The 27,911-nt window shown below is 56.7% G+C and overlaps 2 protein-coding genes and 1 long non-coding RNA gene across 7 annotated transcripts; 1 reads left to right on the top strand and 2 right to left on the bottom strand.

The window, feature by feature from the left end:
- Nucleotides 1-6,409: 6,409 nt before the first annotated feature.
- On the bottom strand, nucleotides 6,410-20,135 carry RBPMS (RNA binding protein, mRNA processing factor). 5 transcript variants are annotated; one of them, XR_014851460.1, is made up of 9 exons: nucleotides 19,993-20,135; nucleotides 13,979-14,056; nucleotides 13,742-13,780; nucleotides 13,554-13,616; nucleotides 12,669-12,819; nucleotides 11,812-11,942; nucleotides 10,054-10,123; nucleotides 8,632-8,737; nucleotides 7,930-8,021 (listed from the first exon to the last, which is right to left on the bottom strand). XR_014851460.1 is itself a non-coding variant. In XM_085057534.1 (8 exons), exons 1-8 carry the CDS (start codon nucleotides 20,053-20,055, stop codon nucleotides 8,016-8,018), a joined length of 576 nt encoding a protein of 191 aa, XP_084913660.1. In that variant the 5' UTR covers nucleotides 20,056-20,135; the 3' UTR covers nucleotides 6,410-8,015. The 5 variants fall into 5 exon arrangements, 4 of the variants coding, with proteins under 4 accessions (XP_084913660.1, XP_084913662.1, XP_084913659.1 ...); XM_085057534.1 differs by lacking the exon at nucleotides 11,812-11,942 and having other exon boundaries at nucleotides 6,410-8,021; XM_085057533.1 differs by lacking the exon at nucleotides 7,930-8,021 and having other exon boundaries at nucleotides 8,594-9,040.
- A 445-nt stretch (nucleotides 20,136-20,580) lies between these two features.
- On the top strand, nucleotides 20,581-22,380 carry LOC146437657 (uncharacterized). The gene is made up of 2 exons (XR_014851461.1): nucleotides 20,581-21,023; nucleotides 21,797-22,380. It is a non-coding gene; the product is annotated as an uncharacterized LOC146437657 (long non-coding RNA).
- Nucleotides 22,303-27,288, bottom strand: DCTN6 (dynactin subunit 6). The gene is made up of 8 exons (XM_085057537.1): nucleotides 27,162-27,288; nucleotides 24,306-24,528; nucleotides 24,093-24,157; nucleotides 23,906-24,011; nucleotides 23,170-23,258; nucleotides 22,930-22,977; nucleotides 22,684-22,826; nucleotides 22,303-22,570 (listed from the first exon to the last, which is right to left on the bottom strand). The coding sequence occupies exons 2-8, from the start codon at nucleotides 24,326-24,328 to the stop codon at nucleotides 22,472-22,474; spliced, it is 573 nt and encodes a 190-aa protein (XP_084913663.1). The 5' UTR covers nucleotides 24,329-24,528; nucleotides 27,162-27,288; the 3' UTR covers nucleotides 22,303-22,471.
- Nucleotides 27,289-27,911: the final 623 nt, after the last annotated feature.

The raw sequence follows: 27,911 nt of genomic DNA on the forward strand, positions 1-27,911 counted from the left end.
TTTGTTGCTGTCGCACTGAACAAGTTCTGTCAGCTTGGGGAAATATGCTTCTGTAAGTGCAGCATTTATCCTCCTGGTTTTAAAGGCTTCTCTTCTGAGAAACAGGCAGTGCTTCCAGCATTGCACGTGTCAGCCCTGTTTAAAGAGCTGCTAAATGCCATTAGGCGGTTTCTTCTGTTTATATATATATATATATATATATATATATGTATTTCATGCTTTTTAAATACATATATATATATATATATATATAAAAGCATGCTGCTCCAGCTGTTTTTGAAACTGTTTTTCTCTCTTGTATCTTCCAGGTCAGCACAAACAATTCCTCTTGGAGCTTTTTAGTTTTCCATTACAGCTCCACTTTAAGTACCTACAGCACATTTGCAAATCTATTCACCTCTCTTCTGTCATCTTCACTCACGGAAAAAAATTCTCTTCCATCTGCTGCATTTTTGAGCAGTGATTTTTTGGTGGTGATGCTTGGACAACAGCAGAGCTCTTGAGTTACGTTTCCTACCTTTGGGAGGGTTTCATGGAGTAACTTCCCAGTTATCTTACATAACATTGCCCTTTCTCTATGAACCAAAGCTGGCCATAAGGTAGGCTACCTGCTTTGTTTCTCTGCTCAAGTGATTAAGATAATAGAGTCTGAGTCTAAAGAAAATGCTTCCAGCTATTTTGAAAGATTAAAAATATGTTCAGTCAAAAAACAGGAGAGCAGGAAAGGGAAAGTGCTTGTGAGCTCTGTGTGCCATGCTGGCCTTGTCAGGCTCCAGTGTTCAAAGGAACAAAAAGGTCCAGGTGGTGTCCAGTTGGAAATACTGGGTTACATGATTTTTCTCACTGATGGATGTCTTCTCCTCTGCAATAGTAGCAGAAAGGGCATAAATACGTTTTGCAGCTTGTTAGAGTAAAATCTCAAAAAAAGCTGAAGGGAAGCTCACATTGGCCTGTTAGAAATACCATGTAGTATAGACAAGCAGTGGTGAAGAAAACAAGTTCAGACAATTCGCACAGAATTGTAGAATCACAAACTGGTATGAGTTGGAAGGGACCTTAAAGCCCATGTTGTTCCACCCCCTGATGTTTGCAGGGGTACCTTCCAGTAGCCCAGGTTGCTCCAAACTCACTCCAGCCTGACCTTGGACACTTCCAGGGATGGGGCAACCACAGCTTCTCTGGGTAGTGTGTGCCAGGGCCTCCCCACCCTCACAGGGAAGACTTTCTTCCATATAGCTAGGCAAAATTTCCCCTCTTTCAGTTTGTACTGATTCCCCCTTGTCCTGTCACTTCAGTCCCTGGTAAAGAGTCCTTCTCTGGCTTCCTTGTAGGCCCCATCAGATACTGGAAAGGGCTATGAGGTCTCCATACAACCTTCTCTTCTCCAGGGTGAACAGACCCAACTTTCTAAGCCTATTAAAAAAGGAGCATGAGCTCCTCTCTTTTGTGTAGATTTCAAGAGTTGAGTTTTGTTTCTCAATCAAAGATGCTCCCAGTGCTTCCTAAGTTTTTTTTCAAGACCTCTTAAAAAATCAAATGATGCAACTTGAAAACATCTCAGATACATCAGTGTGAGCCTGTTTGTTGTAACCATTTCAGTGTCATTCCAGTCCACTTCGGTCTCTTCACAGCATTATATCCTGATCAGGCTTTTGCTGAAGTTTAAGGGTTTTTTTGTTAAAAACTTAAAGCTCCTTCATCTTCCTCCAGGGTGTTATCTTGTATTCTGTGTCTCGCAGGATGACGTTCCCAGTGGCCAAAACCATCATGCCCTCAGCTTGCTTACTTTGGCAAAACCCTTCTTCCCTCACTGGTATTGCAAAGGGCTGCTGAGAGGCATTGTTTTCTGTCCTGGGAGCCCTGGGCCATTATCCCGTTTTACTTCTCCTTCCCTGGAAGCATCTGCTGCAAACCAGGAAGATGAGGGCACTTGGGCTGAGAACACAGAACAGAATATTTCAGATGGAAGTGTTCCATGGCAGGTACCTTGGTCTCATGCATTTCAGGAAGGTTCTTTGGCAAACCCATCTCAGTGCCATCTTTACCTGTCCCTGCCAGGTTAGGACTTGCTTCTTCCACTTTTCTGGGGCTCCTGTCCAGCAAGGACATTGTTCCCTCAACTCCAGGATTTGATCCTCCAGGATCAACACACTGCTCCTGACAAGGTTTTCCTTTTTTAAGGGACAAGGTGAGTAGCCCAGGTGTGTCACACCTCTAAACATGGAACTCTACTAACTTCTCTCCTAAAAGTTGCTCTAACTGAAGAGTTACTCCACCACCTCCTCCTCCATTATGATGATCATTCTGGAAGGGGATGGAAAACAGCAGGATTGTGTATGGTTGAATGAGAAAACTGACATAAGGCAATGTGTACCAGAGCTAATCTATAATTCATCATGATCATTCCAGGCTTTTAGAAGGCAGAGGAGAGCGAGGCAAGGGAGCCCTGAGCAGGGGTATGGAGGCCCTGCACGTGGCTGCAGCCAGCGAGGGCTGTCACTTCCGATGAGCACGGGTGGGCGGTGCCGGGCCACCAGGGAGAGCCGCGCTCCCGGTACCTGCTGATGAGGAGGGGCTGCCTTTGCAGATGACTAGAAGCAACCGTGGTGCTGACATCTCATTATTTCCAGCTTTGTTGCTCACTTTCCGGTCGTTGCTAATGTACAGGCCCAAATTCCTTTGTGTGTTACTGCCTCAGAGGCCTCTGGCAGCTCCTGCTTCTGGGGGAAGGATGTCCAGTAGAGCCAGTGCTTACTGTTGGCTGGTTTAGACTGGCAAGACTAACCACTGACAGCCATCAGGGAGAGGAGAGCTTGGATCTCAGCCTGCTGGTGCTGGCTTCCTACTGCTGGCAAAGTCAGGGACATGGCAAATCAGGTGGTTTGGGATTTGATCTCCTGAGGGAGAGAGGGTCTGCTCTGGCACTGTTCCTCAGGTCTGTCCTTGGGCTCTGTGGGTGTGTTCTGACCCTGTTGGTGTTGTCAGCCCTGCGCAGGCTCTCTTGACACATCCCTGTAAAGCAGAGGAAGATTGGTATCTCCCCAGAAGAGAGTGCGTGCCTGGACACAGCAGGGCTGCCTGGTATTGCACAGCTGTAGCTGTTCTCTTCCCAAATGAGGTGACCGCAGCCTGCGCCGCTCCAGCAAGGACCAGCAGAGCAAGGGAAGCTGTTGGCTCTCTGCTCCACACTAGGGAGCTCACACCTGGACACTGTGTCCAGTTTAGGCTTCCTGCTCTAGGCAGTCGCCCATCCATCCCCAGGGATGCTGGTTGGAGCTTCCAGGCTTGGCAGGGCTAGGGGCAGAGGGCCTGGAAGGAGGAGAGGGGAGCTGGGACTGCTCAGTGTGTTGTGCAGGTGGCTCGGGGTGTATCTAATCACAAGGTACAGCGATGTGAAGGACAGTAAGGAGGATGATGTGGTCAAACTCTTTTGGCAGCCATGGCAGATGACATAATAGGGGAATGTGGGAAGTTTGGCTTGGATATTAGGAAAAAAACAGCTGGTAGGGAGATGTCTCCATCCGTAGAGGGTTCAAGCATTGCCCAGACAAGACCAGGCTGCCTAGGTCTCTTAGTGGCAGCCGTCCTGTTGTGAGAGGGAGGTTGGATCAGGGACCTCCTGCAGCCCCTTCTACCCACGTGCTCCTGTGGGTCTGAGCCCTGGTTCCTTCAGTGACTCCTGGCATGCTGTAAGAGCAGTTCTTGTTTCTCCCTGGCTTGCTTTCTGCTACTTTGGCTTGCAGTGGCCTCTGTGTTACTCAACAGCCCAGGAAAAACAGCCATGACTCTGAAAACCCATCAGTGCTCCTGTGGCTGGGATTCACGTGTCAAACTGCACCGGCCTCGTGGGTTGGACATTGTGCAGAGTACAAGCACAGCAGGGGGAAAGGATGGTTAAGGCAGGAGGTTGTCCTGCCATTAAGTTAATTTTTTGACTGTATACCTGCACTTCTGGGCTTCCATCCAACGCCTGAAGTACTTGTGCGGTTTCTTCCTGCCTCCGTTGGTTTGGTTATGTTCTCTATTCCCTCCTGAGCTGGTTATTAATTATGGAGGCTGCAGAGATGAAGTCCAGATTCTGCTAATGGTTGACTTCCCAGTGTTTTAGAGGCAGCATTTCAGGGACCTGCTAATGGTATTTCTTAGCTTTGCTTTTTCAAGCTCCACTGTCATCTTGGTTTGTACCCTGAGCAAGGCAGGTAGTGGTGCTTAAGTGTTGGCTGGAGCCTGGCTCCTGGGGCAGATCACAACTGCACTCCTGCTCATCACCCTGTGTTGAAGTGTCCTCTTTTTCGTGCTGGCTGAGAAATAAAGCAGCCTTGCCTGGAAGCTCTCAGGCAGTGCGGTGACCCTTGCAGGGTGTTGTCTCTCAATTTCCCCTTTAGGAATCAGGGAACAAATCCATACTGAACGCTGCGCCAGGCTCCAACTGTCCTCACAAAGCCACCCACCTCTTTGCTCTCGGCTTCCCTCCCAGCCTGTCTGAGCCTTTAAAGCTGCCTGGCCAAGCCCCGGTGCTCTCTCATCTTTCCTCTCCCAGCCTTGTTATTCCTTCTCCCCCTCTCCCAGGAGCGGCGCTGGACTTGCTCCTCCTCCCTGCCCCATCCGGGCTGCGGGTGCTGCCGGCCTCGGCGCCAGCCCTGTCTGCCCTTTGCTCTCCGTGGCCCAGCTGGCACATCTCCATTCCCGCGGCAGGATCCCCTCTCCCTGCTGCTGCCTGACCATCTGCCCCAACTCCTCTGAGAGATACGGCTCTCCTTCTCCCACCTCGTTCCCATTTCTCTGCCGTTCACTTGTGTCCGTCTGATGTGGGGAATCAGCGCCTTGTTTTTTCTTGTAGACCCTGCCAGGCTGTTCCCTGCCTTTGCAGCTGCTTGCGGCCTGCTGCTGGTCAGCCAGCCTCTGTGCAGGGATGCAGGGACGCACAGGAGGGAGCTGCCTGCATGCCCCCCTCCCTGAGCGTAGCCTTATGTTAGGGGATGGGAAGAGAGAGACTTGGGAAAGCGGAAACAATGAGTGCAAAATCTCGGTTTGGCTTTTCCAGCTCTGCCTGTTCATATCCCCCGGGACTTATCCTTGGTATTGGATGGCAGCGCTGGCCTGGGAGTCCCTGATCCCGTTTTGCAATTGTTCAGTGTCAGCCAGCAGCTTGGGCCTTCCTGTAAGTGCCCCGATGGTCACAGGGAAGGAATGTTCCCCCGGCCGCAAGGGGAAAGGTCACCACGGGCAAAGGGAACGCCGGGGCCGGGCAAGCAGCGTGCTGCTCCCGCCCCTCGCTGATGAGGGCAGTGCTCATCAGCACAGAGACAAACACGGCTGGCTTAGAGGGGAAATTGAAAAAAAAAATGGTTCAGGAGGTTAAATATCTTGGGCAAGGCCCTGCTTCCTTTTGCAGGGCAGATCTGGGAACAGCTGCAGTGCCCAGGCAAAATCCAGGAGGATGTGTGCACGTTTCATCACTCTTAGCTGGAGGACGTTTGCTGCTGAATCCACTCCCAAAAACATCTGTGTGTTTGTTAAAGTGGTGCCTGGGACAGAGGTTTTGGCCAGTTGCTGCAGCTTGGAGCAGCCCTTGGGCTGAGCAGCATGTTGTGGCTCCCTTCCCTTCCCTTCGTCCCTCGTGCCAGCCAACAAACCTCTCCCCTGGATGCAACTTGGAAGGAAAGCTGTGAAAGCTGTGACTCGCGGTGGTGGTGGCTGCAGTGAGATTAACATCCAACATTAAGGGCTTAACTCATCCCTGCCAGCCAGGGTTTCAAATAACTGTTTTGCCTTTTACTTTTCACTCTAGAGCTTGTAGCTTTTTTAATCCTGTCCTTTACACCTCGTTTTCCAGGATGCCTTTGCTAAGCTGGAGCTTGCTCCTGGCACTTCGTTTTTGAAGCCTGGCCTGTTGGCTGAAGCTCCTGGGGGTGCTAGTCACATTTGTTGGGGTGGGGGCAGAGCAGAGAAGGGAGGAGGAATTTCTAGGCTGGGCTTACAAACCCAAGTTTTTCAAAATTCCCAGCGTGTTAAAAAAAACACAGAGCTAATCTAGCCCTTCGTCTCTAGGTTACATTTGCCTCAGCCGGGGCTGAGCTCATGGAAAATTGCATCCCAGCTCCTGTGCTCTCTGCCAAGATTAGTAGGTTTAAAAACTAGCCGATAACATCTTTGTAAACTTGGAGTCATTTCTTTAAAGCCTGCTGATCCTTCCATCCTGGATTTTGGAGCTTTCCTAGAGATCCAAGAAAGCCAAGCAGGACGATGGTATCTGCCCTGAAAAATCACCCAGGAGCCTTGCAGTGCCTTTAGATATCCCAGGGGAGGAAAGAGGCTGTTGTTTGCCAAGGCGCTGAAGAGTGTGCTGGGATTCCTCTCCCTGTTCCTAACCAGATACATGGCACACAACAACGCTCTGCACGTAATGTATGATAATCACCGGTTTTATTTTTAAAAAATTACAATAGAAAAGTACCTTTAAACACATTTCCAAAAGCAGAGTAGACAATGTGGAAGCTTCTCTCCTCTCCATGAGACAAAGTACAGGAAATAGTTTGCTAAAAGAGTTAGTCCGTCGCTTGGGAACGCTGGTATCATTCATTTTAGAGCCACTCTGAGGTTTGTCTTGGATTTGATTTCTTCTCACATCATTTTTATCAGTCCCATTTTTTACAGAAGACCCCAACAGGACAGTTTCTCATTGCGAAAAGTCCCATTTTCTCATTCCCCCTGCCCCACCCCGACAGCCAGAATCTCAGCTGTTTTATTTTGGCCCACCCACAGGACAAGAGGAAGGAGAAAGGAAAAGGTGATGATATTTAATGAGGACATGGACAGCTAGGAAAAACTGGCAATGGTGAGGCCTGGGCAGCAGCTGAGCTCAGTGTTCCCCGCAGCTGGAATAGAGATGGGGGAAAGGCAATGGAAGGAGAAGTTTTGCCCCTCTCTTTGCAAGAGACCAAAACCTGATGCTCTGTTCTTTATGCATAGTCTTCCTGGAGCAAGGAGAAGGAGAATTAGTATGTCAGGCAGTCTCTCTGCTGGTACTCTATCTCTGTAAAGGATGTTGGCAGCCTCCCTTCTTGTCTTTGCACATGGAAACATGCCACGCAAGGAGCAGCTAGACCAGTGTAACATTGGCACTATAACCCCAGGCCAGGCCAGGCCAGCCCTTCAGCATGATGGGAAGCCCCTCAGGACTCTTGTCCAACTTTGAGGAAGCTGGCAAACCAAGGATTTGTTGGCATTTTTTTTCATACAGCAGTTTACGTTGCCCGTAACAACTTGGAGCAGTGATGGCAGGAGGAGGAGGAGGAGGAGGAGGAGGAGGCAAATTGTCACCTTGCTACATGTGTGGGCTGTCAGCCCATCCCTGATCCAAGCCGTTGTACCCCACGGAAGCTTTGCACAGCAGCTATGAACACAGCCCCAAAGTCAAAAAAAGACTGGAGGAAGGTTCCTGATTGTCCTGCCTGTCATTTGGTGCAACTGGGAAGAAGACAGTAATACTGTAGTGTCCATAGACGCCTTGCCAACATGGCCGGAGCATAATCCCTGTGCCAGAGGGAGCACAATTCCTACAAACCCGCACTGAGTGTCGACTTCCGCACGTATGTGAACATCATGCCTTCAACATGCAGCTGATGGGGCCAGGGGGTAATAAGACTCTTCTTTACACACCTCAAAAGTCAAGCACAAAACCTGTGGTCCGACACGGTGTAAGATTGTCCTCTTGAGGAGCTTTGGTACAAAAATACTTGCTCTTGTTTTGGTTTTTTTTTCCTTTGTTTTTTCTTCTTTTTTTTTTGTAGTCTGCTTTCCTATGGTTCTGTTTGAAAAGCCTTTTCAAACACTACAACAATGCCTGTCAAACCATGCTTTCGGGAGTAACACACTCTTCCTTACAAATATACAGTGTAAAAGAGGAAAATATTATTACTAGGTATGTTTTTCTTTTTTCTTCTAGGAGAGCAGATGTGTGATAGAGGCTGTGGGAAAGTCTTGGAGGAATCCAAGCTTGTGAGAGGTTTTTTTCAAGCCTGAAACAACAAAGAGAGGTGTTTAAAAAAAAAGCTCTGATGGAGGAAAAAAGGCTGTGGTTAATCTCTCTTCCTTCATGGAAGGAAGCAACACAGGGGAGAGGGAGGCTTGTTGTGGAAATCCATGTCAGGATCATGCTCCAAGGAGAGTTGTTTAGCAGGGAAAGGGCAAGGTGGGAAATGCCTGCAGGGAGAAACCGTAGCATCCCAGGCATGAAGAACCCCACTGATCCCACTTTGTTCCTCCCAATGGCTGTAGCCCCTGGGGTTTGAACTGGGAAGCTGAGAGTTAAGTTTGAGTTGAATTTTGCACTTAGGAGGAATTCAGTGTGTGTTGATCCAAGGCAGGAAGCAAAGACGGAGATGAGATTACCGGGGGTAATTCAAAGCCGAGAGGCATTCCTTGGCTGTGGAAACTCTCACCCCAGATAACAGTGATAAAGGTGGGAATGGCAGAGCCATGGCTGTGCTGGGCAGTAGCAGGAGCAGCCCCAGGGTTGTGCCAACCTCGGTGCCTATTCACTGCATATTCCCTCAGGGACATTGTGTTGGCTTCCTCACTCCTCTGCCCCCTTCCAAAGCAGCCAAGCCCGTGGGTTCGCGTCCTTACCAGCACACTGTGGTCCTGTGGAGAGCACATCAACCCAGTAGCCGCCTTGGAAGACTCCATTAATACCCACAAGACTGACTGTAGGCCACCATCACACACCTGAGACCTGTGGGAGGACACAGCGGAGGGTGAGGGACGCTGGCAGTGCGGACTGAGGTCGGTGTACTGTGGGGAGAGGTGATTGCACAGTGTCCGGAGTCGGCACTTCCTGAGAGGGCAGTTTGCAGCTTAGTCGTGTTCAGCTAAAGATTGGGCTTGGTGATCTCAGCGGTCTTTTCCAGCCTAACTGATTCTGTGATTAGCCCCGCCCTGATGGGCTCCAGGCAGCAAATGCAGGATGGATGCAGGCAGGAGAGCCAGGCACTCAGCCAAACCCTCACTGGGCTGTGCCCTTCACAGCTGGAGGAGCCTGGAAGGGAAACAGGAGATCCCTGACCCTCCATCCTCACCACCCATTGTGGCTCCTGGGCTGGTGGACCTGTTTCAAGAGATTTGCTCATCTCCCCTTCCCAAATACAGCTCTGCTTACATTTTATCTGGAAACATTGGCATGTTGCATATTTTGGAAGAACCATTGGTTCCCAAAGCCTTGCTACTCCCTATTTTTATCTGCTGGACCTAAAATAGCCGGCGAATTCTTTACGGATCCAAGTCTGGGGCTGGCTGCAGCCAGGGCTGGGCCTCCTGCCCTCCCGGCTGAGTGACCTCGTGGTCACAGCACAGGGTTGTAGATGCCAGGTGATGGGCAGAGCAGTGCCATGTGAGCAGGGCAGCTGATGCCAGAGCTTTGGATCCACTGGCATTTCTCCACAGGTGGGTGTGGAAGCAGGAGGCTTCCCAGTGGGGTTGGTTCCCAGCTGGGATAGTCTAGGCAGGCTAGGATCGCAGGGCAAGCGGTGCTCAGTGTCCACCAAGCCTCTTTTCCCTCTTCCATTTGAGTCCCTTGTTTATTTATCCACAAAAGGCCGAAGTTATTTGCAGAGTATATATTGCGAGGCTTTTTCCATCCAAAGAGGTCTCAGATGGAATGGGTGCAGTCCCTCCCTCCTGCCCGGTGCTCGGTAAAGCTGCTTCTTGTTTTGGCAGCCCCACCACGCTGGGCTGCCTGGATAGTTTTCCTTAAAGTTTAATGAGGTGATTGTGTTGGGGCTGCCTTCTTTTCCATCACAACCCCCTCTCCTCTGGCATGGTGCTTTTCCATCCTGCCCCAGGACATCTTGGAAAGTGTTGGGGTGAATGGTGGCAGGGACATCCCCTTCCTGGGGACAAGGAGGGCAGCTGGACTTTGGGTGTCTGCTGAAAGGTGGCCACCTACCCTGAGCTGCTGGAGACCCTGGGAGTTGCAATGGGGGAAGCCCATGGTCCAGGTGGAGGTGTCCCCCAGCCAGCACAGAAGGATGGGAGCAGGACAGTGGCACTCACCCGGCATTCAGCAGAACTGACGGGACTTCCAGCCCTGAGAACCAGCCTCGGAGGGAGGGAGCCAGCGCATCTGCAAAGACAAAGGGACACAAGGTGAGAGGGGGGTGGCTGCCCACCCTGGCAAGATCAGGCTGCCTCTGCATTCCCTTTTCCTGGCCTTTCCCAGACACAGGGCAGAGGGAGGTTGGAACACAAGAACTGCGGCCATCCCAGCTCCAAGTCCAGCGGTAACACTGGGGCTGAACAGAGCCCCCAGCATCACTGCTTCCAGCAGGATGGACAGCAGCACCATGGTCCCACTGAGCAGGAGTAAGTTCATCCTTCTTAGCTCCTGCAAAGACCACTTGAAACAGGGCAGAAAACATCAGATGCCTAAATTTGGTGTGCAGGCACACAGTGCTCTGCCAGATGACTTCAAGTCATTCCCACTATCCATCCTGCAGTTCCTGGTCCCACTGCTGTCTGCAGGATCCAGCAAAGCAGCTCATTTGGTTGGTGGCAGCAGTCTCCAGTGCGCCCCCAGTAAGCCCACAATGCCAGGAGCTGCACAGGAGGAGGGGAAGGTGCCACTACCACCCTCCCCACCGTGCTGATATTTCACATCAGATAATACTGTTCCTGTCTAACATCAGGTCTCGGCGTGTGTTTTCCCGAGGGACCCTCAAAGCTTCTGTCTGTCTCCGCTTCCCTGGCTGTGCACTTCCCCGAGCAGGGCAGGTGCTGCCTGTTAGCAGTTATTTGACAAGGCAAGTACGTAGCTGCAATAATATTTACCAACACTCTTCCTATGAACAGCAGGGCCCAAAAAGCTGGAGTTTCATCCAAAGGCTGTGGATGGTTTGTACACTGAGCACTGTTCCTCACCGTCCTGCTCAAAGCAGGCCTTGGCTGCACCAACTCCTAGTGATGATGGCTCTGGATAACCTGGCTCAATCCTGGCAGGCCAAGGCCAAAGTCCTTTCAGATGCAGTTTATCCAGCAAATCTGTTTCCATGTGCTTGTTTCCTCCTCATCACTGAGCTGGAGCCGGCAGCAAGGAGTGAAAGCCAGGATGATGTCCAGCACGGATGCTGAAGAGGCAGCTACCCTTTCCCCCCTTGTAGCAAAGGTCTTTTCCCAGCATCCCCATGATGCTGCAAGGCTGGCACTGCAAAGAAATCCTCTTCCTCCGCTGTTTCCCCTTCTCTTTCCCCTGCTCCTCTCCCAGGTGGATGGTTAATTTTTAACAGGTACATGCTGCCATTGGGGGCCACCAGCAGTGGCAGCCGGCAGAAAGCGCTTGTGACAAGGCAGCACCTCGTCAATAAAAGATGGATCCTCCATTTGCACTTTGCTTCACTCTCCTCCCCGTCAGAACTGCTTGGCTTCACACCCCACATCCGGCACAACGCATTCCAGCGATGCTCCAGGGGCAGCCAGGGGTTCTGGAGCCCTCCTCTCACACTGGCAGCCGCATGGGTGGTTTGGTGCCAGGAGCAATGGGGATAATCCAGACCCTGAGAGCATCCCCATCCCTCCCTCCTCCCTCCCCACCTGCCCCACCACAGACACCAGCGAAGGTAGGAAGGCAGAGAGGTGGCTGGGGGAGAAAAAGAACCCCTGCCAGTGCTCAGCTCCATTTGGGAGCCTTCCCTAAATGTCAGGGAGCAAGGAGTGAGTGCCTGTTAGCTGGGCAGTTAGTGGTGCAGCGAGCACCGAGGGGAAGGGGGTCCAGGGCAGGTGGGAGGGTGAGCGGTGGTGGCGGATGGTTGGAATTACCTGGGCGTGCAGTGAAGCGGGATAGGTGAAAGCAGGAGGAGGTAGAGCAGGTGCTAATTCCGCTGGGTACAGAGGGTACGGCCCCCACACTTCAGGGCTACTGGGGTAAAGTGCAGGCACTGTGAGCTCATCTGCAAGAGAAGAAGAGGGAGAGTTAACGGTGACCACGGGGCTGTGACCCTCGCTGCATCCTTCCTTCTCCCCACCCCGAGGTGGGAGCAGAGCTGCCCCCAGAAAAGTGTGAGATGCCACCGCCCAGAGCCAACCTGCAAAGCCAGCACAGAATTCGCCCACTGGGATAACATGGGGCAAGCAATGCTGTGGGGTTGGGGGCATCATCTGCAAGAGGTTTAGTGATCCCGGGGATCAAGCAGAGGAGACTGGATCAAGCAGAGGACAGTGTGCAGTTTATGCCTGTGTGCAACAGTGAGGTGAGGAACCAGCGTCTGCATGAGAGAAGCTCTTCCAGAAGCAGAAACGGGTATGGAGCACTCACAGCTGGACATCACCAAGGTCTCTGCTGAGACCTCATCCTGCTCCCAGGCACTGTGCCAGGCTGGCTGTCACCTGTCCCAGGTCCTCTCCAGCACCAGCAGCTGCCTTTGGGAATCCCCAGCACGTGCCACCACACAGCAAGCAGGTACTGCTGCTTCCACTTGGAGCTGGGATTCCCCTTCACCATCCCCCTGAGGTATCCCCGCTCCTTCCAGCATCCTAGACCATAGGCCTGGCATCCTGCATCCACCCATGATCTCTGCGTGACATCGCATTCCCAGAATAAAGTGTTTTTCCGAGGATGGGGACAACCCCTGGTGCCTGCCACCCCGAAGCCTGCTGGCTGTGCAGGGGGTACTCACAGGGCTCCCGGGCGATGAACTGAGGTACGGCGGTGGGGAGAGGGGTGCTGGGATTTGGGGTGCCCACCAGCTTGTTCTTGGCCATCTTGGTGTTGGCCTTGGCGAACTCCAGCCGCAGCGTCTGCGGGATCTCGGGATCGAAGCGGATGCCCTGGGGGAAGGAAGGAGGGAAGGAGGCGCGGCGGGTGGGCGAGCACCGCCGCGTGCCGGCCCCGCAGCAAAAATAACTCCCCGTTATTTATGGGTTTTTTCAACTTCCAGCCCTGAAATGAGCTAATTTGCCGGGCCCCGAGGCGGCTCACATTCCTCCGGCATCTTTAGCATCGGCACCATATTTGGCAGTCGGCATCCCGCAAGGCCGAGCTCTTATCCAGAGGGATTAGCAGAGCCAAAAAAAAAAAAGTTTTACATTGGAAATGAAGACAAGGAAAAGAACCAACCCCAAACCAAAAATGCGAGGCGGACTGGGGAGGAATTGGAGAACCAGCTCCACACGGTTCTGCCTGTGACTGTTTTCAGGTAACTTCACAGAGTTGCTAAAATAAAGTGAAATTTGCTTTCTCTTTTGCAGATTTAGCTGGGATTTTTCCTGCTGATTAAACAGGAGAGGCTAGGAATGCTGTCTCTTGCTTGTATCTAAGGCTCAAGTCCTGAGTGTTCAAGCCCTCCTAGATGGCCCTGAGAAAGGTGAGAGGGATGCAGCCCCCCAGGAGGGAGGATGCAGCTGAGAACCAATGATGGGATTGTCTGGAGGGATGGGGATGCCCTGGAGCCAGCTAGCATGGGAGGTGCACATCCCTGGGATGGAGGAATCCAGAGAGTATCTAGGGACAGGGAAACGAGGGGAAAATGGAGAAATGGAGTGGCTGGGCCAGGCACACTCACGTTCAGTGCGTTCTTTGCTGCCTCTGCCTCGGAGCGGCTGTCGAAGCTGACGAAGCCCACGGGCTGTGGAGGAAGGACAGGAGGCATAAATCAGGATGGTGGGGAGCAAAGAGGGGAGCCCCTCACCCCAGGGAGTGGTGGTACCACGGAGTGGTGGGGTGGTTTGCCCCATCTGGAGTGGCTCCTACCTGCTTGGAGGTGAGTTTGATGAGAGACCCTTCGTACCCCTGCAAGGAAAGGATAACAAAGGGTGTTGGTTGGAGATCCCCACAATTAAATAATAATAATTGAATAAACTGACTGAATTAGACTTTGTGAGGAGAACCAGTGGGCTCCCAGATCCCACCAACTTGTTTGGGGCCATGGGACTGGGGCAGGGGCCAGTCTCGTGCTTTCAGCCCCCCTTTCCCTCCCCAGTTTGGTACCTTAAAGGGCCTGAAGAGCAGGTAAAGTTCCCGGGGCTTGATGTCCAGAGGCAACCCACTGACAAAGAGTGTCCTCACCTGGAAAAGAAGAAAGGAGGTTCCTGGGGACCCTTTCTCATCCCTAACTGGGGGATACACCACACTTCCCACAGCCGGAGGGACAATGCCACCCCAAGTGAAGGGAACCTCCTGGGCTGCCAAAAGCCTTAAGCCACACTTGAGTGATGCTGAATTTTTGGGAAGGGTGTCTCCATCCTTCGGGTGGCCATGGAGGAAGCTGCTAAGGCACCATGGAAAGGTAACAGAGATCTGTCCTCACCCCCCCCCAAGTGCTCTCCAGGACAAGAAGCTTGCAGAATCCCAGCACCTTCCTACCCCAGTCTGGCAAACAGGATTTCTCCCGTCATCCCCAGCGGATCCCGGACTCCACAGACAATGCCTATTGTCTCAGTTTAATTGCAGCAGCTCATTAAGGACTGGGAGAAGCAAACCCCAGCTCTTCCTCCTGGAGGAATGGCCCTTGTTTGGAGGCGGCTGGATTTAAGCAGCTTGCCCCTGGTCTGTAAAACTCACCTTTTAAGGGGATTTAACCCTTTTTGGGTGGATCTAGTGTTTGACATGGTGCGGCATCCTCCAAGGCTGGGGTGTGTGGTGGCAATCCTGCTCCCACCACCCTGAGGGGGAATGTGGGGATCCTCAGGGGTGGGCAAACCCTGTGCTGAGATGGTTTTGCTTTACAACCAGCCTGTAACCAGGAGAGCAGTGTGGGGAACTGGGTCTGCTGTCGGTCCGTCTCTCCTCATCCCCAAAATCTCATCCAAACACTTTGGGCTGGAGGAGGGGAAAACCTCGATGTATTTTTTTTTAATTTTTTTGGCCAAGCACCCTGCCTGCCCCACTTCTTGGGAAAGAGACATGGGAAACAGCCAGAAACAGCCAGCCCAGGCCTATTCTTTTGCTGACATTTCTTCTTTCTCTCGCAGATAAGCTATCTCCCCCATCTCCCAGCCTGGGAGAAGCAAACATTCCTGCTTAGTGGAACAAAACCTCTGGCTGACCTGTATCTATTAAATAACAAAAGGTACTTGAGCTGTTTGCACATAGCCCTTGTGTCATCAGCCCTGGTGATACCCATCCTGGGTACCAACATTATCATCACCATCATCATCCCTGCGGGTACCATTATCCAGGCAGGATGAGATCACCAGAGCAGGGATGTCCTCACCCCCTCCTGAGCCAGGGCTGCAGCCTGTGCCCTCTACTGGGACCATCCACGGTGGGCTGGATGCCCCCCAAAGCACCTTAGGGGATCCCTTCCAGCTTTCTGCCTGTCTCCTGAGACGAGGGGGTGATGGAGCATCCCAAAGTGGTCAGTGCTGCTCCATCCCACAACGGAGGATGGAGACACTGCCCGGATTTCTCCTGGCAGGGGCTGGGGAGGGATTCACCTGGAGGAGCTCTGCTTGTGCCCATGAAATTCAGCATAAAGAAAGCAAACTTGTCCTTTCCTGAGGGAAAAAATATTCCCTTTCATACAGGTCTGCCTGAGCTATCCGGGGAATCGGCTGGCTGGACACATCCACCTTTCCAGCTGCATCTGCCTCCCGAGGAGGCAGAGCATCCCTGCACAGTGTCCCCTGTCTCCATCATCCCTGGAGCTATCCCTGGCTTCCTGCCTCTCCTCTTCCTGGGGAGCTTGAGGAAACAGCGGAGGCGTTGGTGACAATTTCGCGGGGGAGGGGGGCGGGTAGGGGAACCCGCTGCCAGTTTGCAGCATCCCTGAAATCCAAACCCTGCATGCCCAAGCCTGCCAGACCATTTATCCCCAAAGCCACATGGGAGAAAGACAGGAGAGATGAAAGATCCCAAGGAACCCTCCGAAATTCAGCCCCACAGAGGAAGGGCTTCTCTTCTCTAATGACTTGTTTTCTTTGCAAGTTCAAACGCAGGTCGGCCAAGTTTGAATCTGTAAAATTATACAGCGACAAGAGGGAGAAGGGCTCCAAAGGATCCCCCAGCTGGAGTCCAGCCCCAAAAGGGTGTTTGGGGCCCGGGACAGGGGATGGATCCAAGCTCCTGGGTGCTCCCCATCTGCACCCCACAAATGTACCCAGCCCCAGGGACGTTTGAGTAGGTCCTACATAAACAGCATCCTTTTACTGGGTAACAAGCAGGTGGGACTGGCAGAACAAGGGAGCGTCCTTGGGCATAATCCCAGCAGGCTGGACAGATACCCTTTTGCCAAGGGAAAGATTTTAGGCAGAAATATTACTCCTGCCCTTAAATGGAAGGGGAGCTTTGGCTTGCAGGGAGCTGCTCCAGGTTTTCTTGTGCTGAGAGATCCCAGGGATTCAGTCCCCATCCCTATCCTCTACCAGAAACATTCCTAGGGCACAATTCTGCCCTGAGCAGGAAAAAAAAGCCTTATCAGAGAAACTGCCAGCGGGCAAGTATATGCTCTTCCATAGGGAAGAATTACTCCTTCTGGGAGGTGGATCAGGCACAACTCCTGCTCCCAAGGGTGTCATGGGACTGGGCTAGACCTACAGCTCTCAAGCAAGGATTAAAGGGCGCTGAAGCATGGGATTCCCCCAGCCCAAATCCCCTGGGTTTTTTTGGACAGCCTGAGCTGTTTTGTTTCGGTTCTGCTGTAGAAACATTTTTCAGTTCCTTCTTCTTGGAGCATTTCTCCATCTCTCCTTCTTCTAAAGTGTAGGGTGAAACCAAAGATTTTTTCCAAGTCAGAAGTGTTGATGTTTACTCCAGGAAGCTGCTGGCCATGGGTACAGGAGCTCAAAGGTGATCACTTTGATTTCCTTCCATGAGGATGGCAGCTATGGGACCGCTCCAAGTCCCTTTCCACAGTCCTCCTCTGCTCCTGCTGCTGCACCCCACAGCTCCCAGATTTGCCAGGGCTGCTGCATCCCACCTGTGTTGCCTCACTCCTGGTTTGTCCCCTCCTGGCTTTTATTGCTCCTGCAGGAAATCTGCTTTTCCCCTCTGCTACTCTCCTCTCCCTTGGAAACCATCTCCGTCCCACTTCTGGCCCGTGCATCCCACCATCCCATTCTGTTGTCTCTGAAATTCCACATCCCATCTGGGGCTAGCTTGAGGGATGGAAAGGGACCGTGGGGGCTTGATGGGATTGTCAGGGCTGGAGACATGCAACGAGAGGCAAAAATCTGTGGCAGGAGGCGACTGAGGTCTCCAGAGCAGGGGACCAGGGATAGCAGGAGCATGGAGAGGGCAGAGCTCCAGCAGCCCTCCTCCTCCTCTTCCTCACAGGAAGCCATAAGCCAGGTTTGTCTCCCCAAGGTAAGGAGGCACCAGGGAGGCATTTGTTTGGCCTGGACCCCCATCAGATGGCGGTGGCCGGAGGGATGCCGGCTGTCCCAGCGGCAGTGCCCCACCGGCACGGTCCAGCTCCCGGTCCCGCTCCCCTGCCCTGCCCAAACCTCCCCCGGAAACGTTAACAGGCCGTGGGGAGGTGGGAGGCGTCCGGGTGATTCATCCACGAGGCATTTAATCGCCTCCTTCAGCCCAGTTCCCGTTCCTCGTCCATCCGTCCGCCCCTTGCAGCGGGGCTCGCTTTAATTCTCCACCAGCCGATTATCCGCTTGACTGCCCGCCGCCGGGGAGGCACCGGATCCCGGCGGGAGCGGGAGGGCGATGGCACGGGGCTGCCATCGAGCCGTGCAACAGGGCGAGCAGGGCTTCCCCTCCCTTTCCCGGCAAAGCGGGGTGCTGCCTCCCCCGCGGCGGGGTGCATTCCCGCCCCGCCGGGATTAGTCCTGGCATAAATAGTCTCTTGGCTAATGGAGCGTTTTCCTCGGCTGGGTTTAGATTCCCGGGCTGTGTGTACGCATGCCTTCAGCCCGCAAAACTCCCCGACATAAACAAGGCTGAGGCCGAGGGATGCCGGCCCCTCCGCCCGGGGGATGCGGGAGGACCGGGATAAATCTCCGGCCTCGCCACCCAGCCGTTTCTCTGGAGAGTCACGGTTCCCGCACGTCCGGTGAAGGACGGGAGGAGAGGAACAGCCCTTGAGGAAAAGCGAGTCCAGATCTGCCGGGGCTGGAACGAGGAAGCGGCAGAGGAAAAGGCAGTGAGCAGCCAAGGGAGCAGATGGGGGATTGCAACAGAGCGGAGGAGCGGCGGGATCAGGCGGGGGTCACACATGTCCCTGTCCCGCCTGGAGCTTGTTCCCAAACCCTCCGGACCCCAGGCTTCAAGGAGGAAAGGAAGCAGGAGCGCGGGGGGATGTAACACAGGGGCCACGGGGGCAAATTTTATCCACTCGTTGGGCACATTGACCCCGAGGAACCATCCCTGGGATCCTTTCCCCATGCCACGGTTCCCCCGGGGTGAGGGATCTGGCATGGGATAGGGACGAGGGCCACGAGCCGGGCTCTTCTCAGCCACTCCGCTACCAAATAAGGCCTCCGCCGAGTCTTTTACATGCCGTTCTCGCCCGGCCAAAGTGACGTGACCGCCTTCCCAAATTGTTCTGGCTCCTCCGTGGGGAACCCCCTGGCCCGGAGCTACCCTGCACGGGGGGGTCCTTCCCGGGGGGACAGACGAGGGGGACGGCGAGGCCACCCGGGGTGCCAGGAGCAGGCAGGAGGAGCGGGGCTGAAGTGGGGGCTTTTCCCACCTGGCAGCACCCTGACTGACCTCCCCCGGATGAGGCTGCTTCTCCCTATTTTCGGAAGGAACAGGAGGCTGGAAGGCAAGCCCTGGGAGGGGGAAGGTGGGGCACATTAGCTGGGCAACCCCCTTCCCCTGCGCTTAAGCAAATAGCACCGGCTCCTCCAGCCTGGGCTGGAAAAGGTCCTGCAAGGAAAATACTTGCCTGGCACCGGAGGAGCCGGGCTTGCAGGCATAAGTGGCCATCGCCCTCCTCACAAGTCCCCGGCACTGTGGGTGTCCCTGGCATCTCCCAGCTGTCCCCTCGTGGGGCTCCCCATGTGCAGCATCACCGGCTCAGCGGGTCCCTAAGGATCAGCAATGCAAGAGCCAGCGCCAGGCCCGCTGGATCCAACGGGGAGCAGAGCAAGGGCTGCCCTTTGCCAGCACGGTACAGGCCATCCCTTTGGAAAAGGCAACAGGCCTCCATGGATGTCTCCCACTGCCATGCCCAGCTGAGCCACAGCCGCAACATTATCTCCCACATACCCTGCAAGGCCACCAGTGGAAGAATTCTCCGTTATTTAGGAAACTTTGGGAAGTTTGAAGCCAGAACCACCACGGGAATAAGCAAATGAAGGCAGGCAACAGCGGTCAGTGGAGCTGCGGTGATCCCTGCGTTGGCCACCAACCAGGGACCCCAGCGAGAAGCCCGGAGGGACCTGCTGGAGAAGCCCAGCGAGTGGGGGTGAGGAGGAAGAGGAGATCTCAGATAGGAATCTTCCCGCTCTCACCCTCCCAAAGTCCAAATTCCCATCTCAAGGTCACGGGCAAAACCAGGAACTTTGCGGTTGGAATGAAGAAAACCGGCTCTCACCGCGGCGCGGTGTGGGGTTGGTCTCCGGTGGGGATGGGAGCGTTTCAGACATCTTTTCAGACACTCCCGTGGGTGAGACCCACGGGAAAGATGCGCGGCCGCTGCACGCTCGGTACCCGCCGGCACCGGCAGCACCACGCACCGGCACAGGGACCGGGGGGAGCCTGGTTCGCCCCTCCCGCCCCCCGGGGAGACGCGTGTCTCGAGTGGGGCTCCCCGCGCCCCGAGATTCCCTCCGGCGAGGCGGAGGAGCGTTTGCCGGGAGCATGCGGGAGGTGAATGGAGTGTCCCCGAGGGCGGGGATGCGCTCCCGCCGCTCGTCCCTGTCCCCCCCCGCAGCAGCCCCGGGTACCGGGAGCCGCGCAAGCCGACGGGACCCCCTCGGCGCGGACCCTCTATCCCGCGTAGGTGCGTGGGCACCCGCGGAGCGCAGCCCCCGGGGATCGCGGGTGGGGAGGGCGATGCCGGACCCCCCCCCGCCCCAAATCCCCCGTGTGCGTCCCCCCGGTACCTCCTCCTCTGGCAGGCCGGTGTCGGCGGGGCCGCCCTCCCGGTCGGCGGGGACGCTGCTCATGGTGCGACCGGCCAGGCTCGTCGTCCCGCCGGCGGCAGCCGCGTCCGGGCGGGCGGCGCTGGAGGCTGGTCCCGGCGGCGGCGGGGGGGCCGGGGCGGGGCGGTGCGGCGCGGCCGGGGAGGGACGGGGCGGGGGCGCGGCGGAGCGGCGGGGACCGACCGGGACGCGGGGGGATGGAGGAGCGCGGGGTCGGGGATACTGGAGGTGGGCAATGGGACGCGTGATGCGGGGTTGGGAACGCGGGACGCAGGGCTAGGGAGATGGGACACGGTGCCGGCAACATAAGATACGAGGCTGGGGTGCAGGGCAGAAGGCTCGGGACACAGAACGCAGAGTTGGGAATACAGGACCATACTGGAGACATGGAGCACGGTCTAGGACATGGGGTTGGGGGAGCAGGATACAAGGCTGGGAACATGGAGCACAAGGATGGGTAGATGGACACAGTCCCAGGGACATGGGGCATAGGCTGGGGGTATAGGACAGGCCTGGGCAGTTGGGACACAGGCCTGGGGACACGGGGATACAGGATGCAAGATTAGGGGTACGGGACAAGCACACAGTCCTGGGGTCACAGGATGCAAGGCTGGGGACACGGGGCACAGTCCCAGGGACATGAAAGCATCAGGGCTGTGGGGCAGAGGAGGGGACACTGCTGGGGACACCGGATACAGGGCTGGCAGCAGAGGGGGGACCAGTGGGAGCTCATCACCCCACCCAGCCCCACCTGGGGGCTCTACCCCTCCCTGGCCCGGTGGCTGCATTTAGGCTTCCTGCTTAGGCTGGGCTTTTGCTGAGCCTGTGCTGGGCCTGGCGTTGCACACACTTCATTCTAGAGCTCGGTGTTGGGTTGTTCCAGCCCTGCACAGCCCCACGGAGGGGCCCGTGGTCCCACAGGGCTGCACTCGGCTCCGGAGCAGTGTGACGGAGACCCTTGGGGTGGAGACCAGCAGCTGTGTCCAGAGCAGGTACTGCCTGCATACAATGCTCGGGGACAAGAGGTGACGCTGAGGACATCCTGCCCATGGCACAGGGCTTGTTCCCAATGGGCGCTTAAGGTCACCCCTTGCCTTTCTGCACCTCACTGGCCGAAGCAGACCTCGGGGCAGCTGCCTGCGTGTCCTGCTGGCTGCCCAGGGGACACAGCCTGGCCACACGCAGGTTTGCAGCCTCCCCACAGCGGTGATTTACAGGGCAGAACCTCTTGTGCTGGGAGGGAGGTGAAAATGAGCTGCGCCAGTTGTATTTGGGGGAGTGGGAAGTGTCTGGCTGCAAGGGCAGCTGATCCCCAGAGGGTGTCTAGAGCACAGGGACTGGTCTAGTCACCCAAATCTGCTGGAGACTGGCTTTTGGGGTAGATTTTCAGCAGGGGGAGGATGTGATGTGTTTCATCTCCCGTTGTTTCTCCCCCTCACCCCCCCCCATGGACACAAAAAGCCCTGTCTGGACAGCAGGCAGGACAATATTCACAACCCTTATTTGGACTCAGCTTTGGGGAAGAGCTGCAGTTCCCTGGCAGTGCTGGAACCAAATTAGGAATCACAAACCAGAAAAAGGGAAGGTTTGGATTTTTGGTAGCCATGAAACTGGACTCGGGGAGAAAATCCAATTGGCTCCAGCAGCTACTGCACTACCTCCTTGCCTTCCAACCCCTGGTCCCAACCCAAAGCCCCATGTCCTGCATAAATTTGGGTTTTGTGGTGGTTGCTGATGGTCTCCCCTCTCTCCCTCTTTCCTACAGGAATTTCTGCTGCAGCATTGACGTCGATCTGTGCTGGGACAAAGCACTGGACTGTGTCATACAGGGATAGAAGGGGAAGTTGTGAACTGGGGACTCTGGGGGGATGGCTGGGAAGCATGGCAATTCCCGAGGCTCCAGTGGAACGAGTGGAGGAGGTTCAGCTCCGTCCTGGGAGGGAATCCGAGCAGGAGCAGCCTTCGGGGGAAGAGGCAGAGGGTGGCACCGCGTCCGAGGAGTCTTTCCCATCCCGGGGCCCGCGTGGATCCGGGATGCGGCGCCGGGAGCCCCGAGGAGCGCGGGGTCACATCGCCCTCTGCCGGCGCGACAGGGGACGAGCGGGGAGGTGGCACCGGGGCTGTCCCCGAGGCTGAGGTGGTGACACCCGCCCCGACAGCGCTTGTGTGACCCAGGCACCCCACCCCGCACAGTCAAAGGGCTGCGGCTCCCTCGGAGAGCAGAACAGGGGATATTTTATTCCCAAAACAAAGCACGAACAACAGAGTTAATACATGAGAGACAACAGACACAAAGCAGGTCTGAGATTCCCGGTGGAAGAGAAATAAATTACACAAGTAAGCAAGAAATCGAGATCCACTGAGACCGATGCTTCCCAGAGTGTGTAGTGCTTCCCAGGACCAAACACCCAGCCAGGCACTGGCAGCAGCAAGTAAGTGCTCAGCTCTTGACAGGGGTGGACGAGGCCTTTATGGTCTTCTTCAGGTGGTGGTAATTGGGCAGGATCTTCATCAGGAAATCCAGCTGCAGTGTCTGGGGCTGGAAAGGCAGGCAGGGAGGTGAGGGAACAGCCTGAGGGCAGCAGGCAGGGGGCAGCCCGAGGGGAAGGGGAGGTGGCAGCGTGTCCCCGTGTCCCTGTGTCACACACGCACCTGTGGCCGCTCGGTCTGCACGCGCCGCAGGCAGTCAGCCCCGTAGATGACGGTGTTTTCCGGGATCACCTCGTAGGTGTTGACATTGCAGCAGGCGCCGATGATGCAGCCACTCGTCAGGATCACATTCCTGCCAACAAACGCTGCCAGGGACAGGGAGAGAGAGGAATCCCTGTGAGGGTCAACCCCACAGCTTTTACAGGACCAAAATCTCAGCAGGGCCAAAGATGGTAAGCTGAGGATTACCTTTGGATTCAATGACGTTGTTGTCTCCCACCTTCATTGCTTGGGAATCTACAGGTTTGTGTTAAGCAAAACTGTAAAATGCTTTGCTTTTTTTCCACATGTGAAGAACCCTGATGCCATTTTCAAACCACCACCCGGCCCTGGCCTGTTTGAATCCCGACAAAGCCCACAGCTGGTTCCCCCTGGAGGGATCCAGAAGCACAGTGTGTCAGATGGTTTCTCATTGCATGGTAAGGATACAGCACCCGACCTCAAAAACATTGTTGGTGCCAATGACCATGGGTTTGGGCTCCACATCTTCACTCTCTGGGGTTATATTTTCGGGATACCTGCAAGAAGGAAGAACAGATTTCCATGTTTGAGGTCAAGATGGCAATGTCCTGCGTGGCAGCTCAATTTTGTGACAAACTGAAGCCATGGATATTCCACCCAATTAAACTGGACTGTTGGAATTTTGAGACTGTTTAGGATTAGGATTTTTCTACTCTGTCAGCTTGAGGGGACTTAGCAACCATCTAGTATTTGAAGGGGGCCTACAGGGAAGCTGTAGAGGGACTCTTTGTCAGGAACTGGAGTGACAGAACAAGGAGTAATGGGCACACACTAAAAGAGGGGAAAATTAGGTTATATGTAGATACATGTATGAAAACCTTTACTGTGAGAGGGGTGAGATACTGGCACAGGTTGCCCAGGGCAATACTGGCTGCTCCAACCCTGGAAGTGTCCAAGGCCAGGTTAGAAAGGGTTTGGAGCAACCTGAGATAGTGGAAGGTGTCCTTGCCCATGGCAGGGGGTTGGAATGAGATGACCTTTAAGGTCCCTTCAAGCACTTAACATTTGATAATTCTGTGATTCCATGGCTTCTCCCCAAGCCAGAGTGCCACATGTGTACACAAAAGCACGAAGTTTGGCGATTTTTTCCTTAATAAACTCTACCTCCCCAGGGGTTTTAAGCACCCCTGGGTGTCGCACGGACCCGTTGATGATGAGCGCCTGCTCCTCGATCAGGTTCCCTTCCCCGATGACGATGGGCCCCGCCTCGGCGATGATGCGGGCCTTGGGATGGATCACGGTCCTGGGCCCTGCGGCGACAGCCCGGCGTCACCCTGCGCCCGCTCCCGGCACGGGAGAGCAGGGCCGGGGAAGGGGAACAAGGCCCTTACCGATGGTCACGTCCCCGCGGATCTCGCTCTCCACGCACACCACGGCGCCCGGCGCGATCTTCACGCTGCGGGGGGACACGGGAGAGTCACGGGGGCTCCGCCGAGGGACCGGGCGGACATGCGGGCAGGGACACCGCGGCCCGGGGTGGTTGTGGGACGGATCGGGGCAGAACCGGGAGAGATCGAGGGGGATCGCGGCGGATCGGAACTCACCTCTTCTGCGCCTTCTCCGCCATGGCCGCGGCAGCGGCGCCTGCGCGGGGCGGAGCTCCGGGGCTGGGCGGGCTGTCCCGGTCCCGATCCCGGTCCCGATGGCACCGCCCGGCCCCGGCCGCTCCTCCCGGAACCCCGGAACCCCGGGAGCGCCGGGAGGGGCGGGACCACCCGCCCCAGGTGAGGAGAGGGGCGCGGAAAGAGGTGGGGCTGAGCCGGGCGCCTGGAAACAGAGACGAGTCCCGTGTTTGGGGCTCAGAGAGGGTCCTGCGTGCTCGTGCTTGACAAACAGACACCGAGTCCCGTGTCTGGGGGATGCTAGGGCCATTTGGCTCATTTTAAAGCCACATAGAGAAATAAACAAATCTTTTTTTTTTTTTTTTTTTTTTTTTTTTTTTTTTGGTGGCTCAGAGATGGAGACCCAAGTCCTGTGATTTTTGGGGAGGGAATGCTCAAAGTCCTGCGTGGTTGGCACTGGGAACCAGCCCCACCTGGGCAGTCTTAGGGCTGTGAAACAGACTCCAGTCCTGTTGTTCGGGAGTGCGAAATGAGGCTCAGCCTGGCAGTTTAAGGCTTTGCTCACAGAGCCAAAATCCTGTGTTTTGGGGCTCAGGACAGACCCCAGACAGGTGAGGGGGAGGCAGGACCGGGGGGCGGAGCGAGGCAGCCCCAGGGGCGGGGCTAAGGGGCGCGGCGCGGGGCGGGGCGCAGGTGAGCTCAGGTGCGCAGGGCGGGGCGGGATGGGCCGGCACAGGTGTGAGGAGTCCCAGGGCGGCTGCGCGGGGCGGGACCGAGGTGATTTGAACCCTGGAAATCGCTGCGGCCGCCATTTGCGGCGTCAGTGCGCGAGGGGGTGGGCCGCGGATGGTTTGGGCTCCCTCCATGGGGCCCAGGTGAGGACCCGCCTTCCCCCAATATCCCTCTTTCCTCCCCCTTCTACCTCTTACCCCTCTCCTCTCCTTCCTAGCTCCCCATTCGCTCCTCTCCCTGCCCCACTATGCGCCTCGACACCCCAATCTACCCCTCCCTCCTTCCTTCCTCCCTTCCTTCCCCTGCTACCCAACTCAAGCCCACTCTGTTCCCCCTCTACCTCTCCTACCTCATTCCTCCACACCCGGTCTCCCCCTATACCTTTCCGCTCCCAGACAAACTGTGATTCCCCCCATCTATTCTTCCTTCTCATTTTCCCTCCACCGTCCCTGGCCCTCCTGACCCAGCCTCCTGACCTCCCCTGCTGCTCCCCTGTGTTCCTCTCTACCTTCCCTGTCCCACTTAGCCCCCCTTATCCCCCTCTCTCTCCCTTGTCTTGCCTCTCTCTCCTTTATCCCCCTATCTCTCTCCTTCATCCCTCTATCTCTCTCCATTATCTCCTCTCTCTCCCCTTATCCCTTTCTCTCTCTCCCCGCAGCCGCGGGGTTCGGGGCGCCGCAGAATAAAGCCCGAGGGCCGGAGCCCAGCGCCCCTCCCTGGAGCCCCCACGGGGCCGGGCCCGCTCGGCAGGTCCCCCCATGCAGGTCACAAGCACCGCCCGACACCGCCGGGGCTCCGGCTGTCCCCACATCACACCGGGGCTCCCCGGGGAGGGTCGGGCTGGGGTTGGGGGTTTAGGGTGGGCCCCCTCCTCGGGAGGGGGTCCGGGGGGGTTTAGGGTGGGGGGTGGGTGTGGGGAGGGTGGGCCCCCACCGGAGGAGGGGGTCCGGGGTGGGGGGTGGGGTTAGGCAGGGCCCCCTCCGGAGGAGGGGGTGCGGGGTGGAAGGGGTTAAGGGGCGGGGTTTGCCCCTTAGCCCCGCCCACCTCGGGCCCTCTCCTCCGGACAGGGTCTGCCCCGGGCCTCTCCCTGGGACCCCCTCCTCCGGACGGGGCCCCGTAGGGCAGGGGGGGATGCTGCTGCGCTGGACAAAATTTTGACTTATGTCACGGCACAGAGTGACATGCCCCCTCCCTGTGCCGGGGCCCCGTCCAGAGGAGGGGGTCCCAGGGAGGGGCCCGGGGCAGACCCTGTCCGGAGGAGAGGGCCCGAGGTGGGCGGGGCTAAGGGGCAAACCCCGCCCCTTGACCCCTCCCCCCCGGACCCCCTCCTCCGGAGGGGGCCCTGCCTAACCCCATCCCCCACCCGCCCCAAACCCACTCCCTCCCACCCTAAACCCCCCCGGACCCCCTCCCGAGGAGGGGGCCCACCCTAAACCCCCAACCCCAGCCCGACCCTCCCCGGGGAGCCCCGGTGTGATGTGGGGACAGCCGGAGCCCCGGCGGTGTCGGGCGGTGCTTGTGAACTGCATGGGGGGACCTGCCGAGCGGGCCCGGCCCCGTGGGGGCTCCAGGGAGGGGCGCCGGCTCCGGCCCTCGGGCTTTATTCTGCGGCGCCCCGAACCCCGCGGCTGCGGGGAGAGAGAGAAAGGGATAAGGGGAGAGATAGGGGGATGAAGGAGAGGGGGACAAGACAAGGGAGAGATAGGGGGATAAGGGGGGCTAAGTGGGACAGGGCAGGTAGAGAGGAACACGGGAGCAGGAGGGGAGGTAAGGGGAGGCAGTGTCAGGATGGGGAGGCAGGGTCGCGATGGGCAGGGAAGGTGGAACCACCAGGGGCAGAAAGGGGGAGCAGGAGGAGGCTGGAGGAGTAGAGCTGGACCAGATTGTGGGTCGGGTTGGGTAACAGGGAAGAACAGCGCAGGAAGGAAGGAAGGAAAGGTGGTGGTAGCAGGGGTGCCCAGCAAGGCAAGGAGGGGACACACGGGGAGACAGGTAGGGGAGGAGTGAAGGAGCATTTGGAGGGCGTAGAGGGAAGGCGGGCAGAGGAGAGGAGGAAGGCAGGGAAAGAAAGTGGAGAGCTGGAAGGCCGAGACCTCCGCGCCTCACCTAGGCCTCGCCGGGGGAACCCGCACCGTCCGCCACCAGCACACCCCGTGCCGGGAGACAAAATGGAGCCGACAGCCACTTCCGGGGTTCAAAAGCCCTCGGTCCCGCCCCGCGCAGCCGCCCTGGGGCTCCTCACACCTGTGCCGCCCCGCCCTGAGCACGCGATCCGCGGCCCAGCTCCGCACGCCTGTGCCGCCCCGCCCCGCCTCGCGCCCGTGGCCCCGCCCAGCACACCTGTGTAGGCCCCGCCCCTCAGGCCGTGCCGCTCCTGCCCCCCCATAGCGCCTATAGCCCCCATGGCCCCTATAGCCCCCATGGCCCCTATGGCCCCGCCCGGGCCAGCTCTGGGGACCCTCAGCTGTGCGAGTCCCGGCCCTGCGGCTGCTCCCGGCGGAGACCGCGCGGAGCCCGGGGCACTGCCGCGACCGGGGCCGGGTGCTGCCTCTCCCCCGGCGGGAGGATCGAGGCGGGATCGGGACCGGGATTGGTGTCGGGACCGGCAGGAGGCGCTCCGGAGCGGCCACTGGAGCCGAGTCAGGCGCTGCCGCTCGTGGTCCCGCTGCGGGGAGCCGGGTGCGGGAGAGCGACGGCGGCGACGGCGGCAGTTCGCTGGTACAGCCGCGGAAACGCGGCCGGGACCGCCGGGGCAGGGGGCTCCGACCAGCACTGCCTTCTCTGGCTGCCCGAGCCCTGCAGCCCCAAGAGCAGCTGTGAGCAGCGCTATTCCCCACCCCTCCCCGGCTGTGACAT

The sequence above is a fragment of the Lichenostomus cassidix genome, chromosome 4 (genome assembly GCF_008360975.1).
Source record: "Lichenostomus cassidix isolate B80296 chromosome 4, HeHo_3.0, whole genome shotgun sequence".
NCBI classification, from domain to species: Eukaryota; Metazoa; Chordata; class Aves; order Passeriformes; family Meliphagidae; genus Lichenostomus; species Lichenostomus cassidix.